Source organism: Rhododendron vialii, chromosome 6a (genome assembly GCF_030253575.1).
Source record: "Rhododendron vialii isolate Sample 1 chromosome 6a, ASM3025357v1".
Lineage (NCBI taxonomy): Eukaryota > Viridiplantae > Streptophyta > Magnoliopsida > Ericales > Ericaceae > Rhododendron > Rhododendron vialii.
In genome coordinates, this window is record NC_080562.1 from 27134284 (window position 1) to 27136134 (window position 1851).

General features: G+C 42.7%; 1 protein-coding gene across 1 annotated transcript; it reads right to left on the bottom strand.

Moving 5' to 3' along the window:
* Positions 1 to 283: 283 nt before the first annotated feature.
* On the bottom strand, positions 284 to 1186 carry LOC131328555 (uncharacterized). The gene is made up of 2 exons (XM_058361490.1): positions 1102 to 1186; positions 284 to 1020 (listed from the first exon to the last, which is right to left on the bottom strand). The coding sequence occupies exons 1-2, from the start codon at positions 1184 to 1186 to the stop codon at positions 284 to 286; spliced, it is 822 nt and encodes a 273-aa protein (XP_058217473.1).
* Between the last annotated feature and the right edge of the window lie 665 nt (positions 1187 to 1851).

Sequence of the window (1851 nt, forward strand, 5' to 3'; positions counted from 1 at the left end):
CCTTACAGATATCCGTTGGAGCTGATTTTTTTTAGGAACCCTCTAGAAAATATTTTAAAAAAGATGAGCGATTCGGATCATTTTGTGGAACTCCAATGTAGGCCCCACAAAAATGTATGTGCAAGATTATTTGTGCAAGTAGCACAGTTGTTCTCCTTTGCTGGTGCCGAGAAGCTAACATAAATGAACAAAGACAGAGAGAGAGAGAGAGAGAAGAGAGAGAAAACTGGTTGTAACCGGTTGGGCCTTTTCAAAATCAAAGGTTAAAAATCAAGTGAGATGATCAGACGGTCAAAAACATTTGGGGGCATGATGCCTCAAAACCGCTTTGGGGCATGGAAGCCTTCGCCACGCTATTTGGATCCTTCAAGCCCTGCACAAGAGTTAAACAATCTGTCTTGATGTAAATCCCACGCAACTTCTCCTTGATAGCCCATTCCATCAAAATCAGCCCCGCCTTAATCTCCATTACCGTTGCCGACGAAGCCATACATTGCATAACTTGTCCCTTAGCCTCCCTACAACTTCCTTCTTGGACCCAAGCTGCAGCTCCCACACCAGTAGCAGCCAGCCAAGCACCATCCACTACAAAAGAAGACACCACCCCAACCTCTATATCCATACTAGATTCATCAAATAAAAAGCAAGTTTCTGACTTCATCTTTACAAGAGTAGACCTATACAAACTAGAAATGCCTGAAAAACAACGCAGAACGCAGTCAACATTCGGCTTATTAGAATTAAACAAAGCATCATTACGTGCACACCATATAGCCCACATCATGAAAATAGAATCCCGCACCACCTCCTTATTTGTAGCCTCTCTAAGCCACATAGAAAACCAATCTCCAAACTGAAATAGATTTCTTTTTGAGAAATCAAAGCCCAAGTAAGATGCCCTCCACACCTTCCTCACAAAGTCACACTCAAAAAACAGATGTTCTATCGTCTCTAGTGCCTCACCACACACCGGACAAGAAGGACCCACCTGAATATTCTTCATAATCAGAGCATCCTTCACTGCAATAATGCTATGAATCACCTTCCAATCAAACATCTGATACTTAGGAGGAACATTCAAGCCCCACACCGTACCCTAACCCTTGAAATGAGCTTGTTCCCTTCTAAGGACCCCGCCAAACGCCTCCTCAAACCTTTGAAGATACGCAGACTTGACCGAAAACATACCACTATTAGTATGCTCTCATACGAATTTATCCTCCACATCTCATAGAGGAAAATGAAGAGCCTTAATGACTTTAACCGCCTCCGCAGGAAACAACACCTCCAACAGAGGTTCCCTCCAAACCTGAGTTCGAAAATCAAAAAGGTCCCTAACTCTGAATTCAGTCAGACCGGTACTCTACGGGGACCCGTGAAGAGGATTAGACATTTTCGGAATCCACTCATCATCTAAGACTTTTATAGTTTTCCCGTTACCAATAGTCCACTTAAGCCCTCTACATAAGAGATCCTTTCCCCAAACAATACTTCTCCAGCCCCAAGAGGCCACAGAACCCATCCTAGCCCCTAACAAATCCTAACATTGGCAATATTTACCAACAAGAACCTTAAAAACTTAAGACTCTGGATTATTTTGCTAAAAGAGCCTGGTTCATGCAACTCAAATCTCTCAAGCCCAAACCACCCTTACTCTTAGGAAAACAACAAACTTCCCACTTCCGCCAAACCAACCTTTTCTCCTTATCACCGTGCCAGAGAAATTTCACCACAATACTCTTAACCTTATCTAAAAAATTAACGGGAGCTCTAAAAACTGAAATAGCTTGGGATTGTAAGCAACACATGCTTGACTAAGACAAGTCGTGAAGAAAACGACAAAAGCAAAGC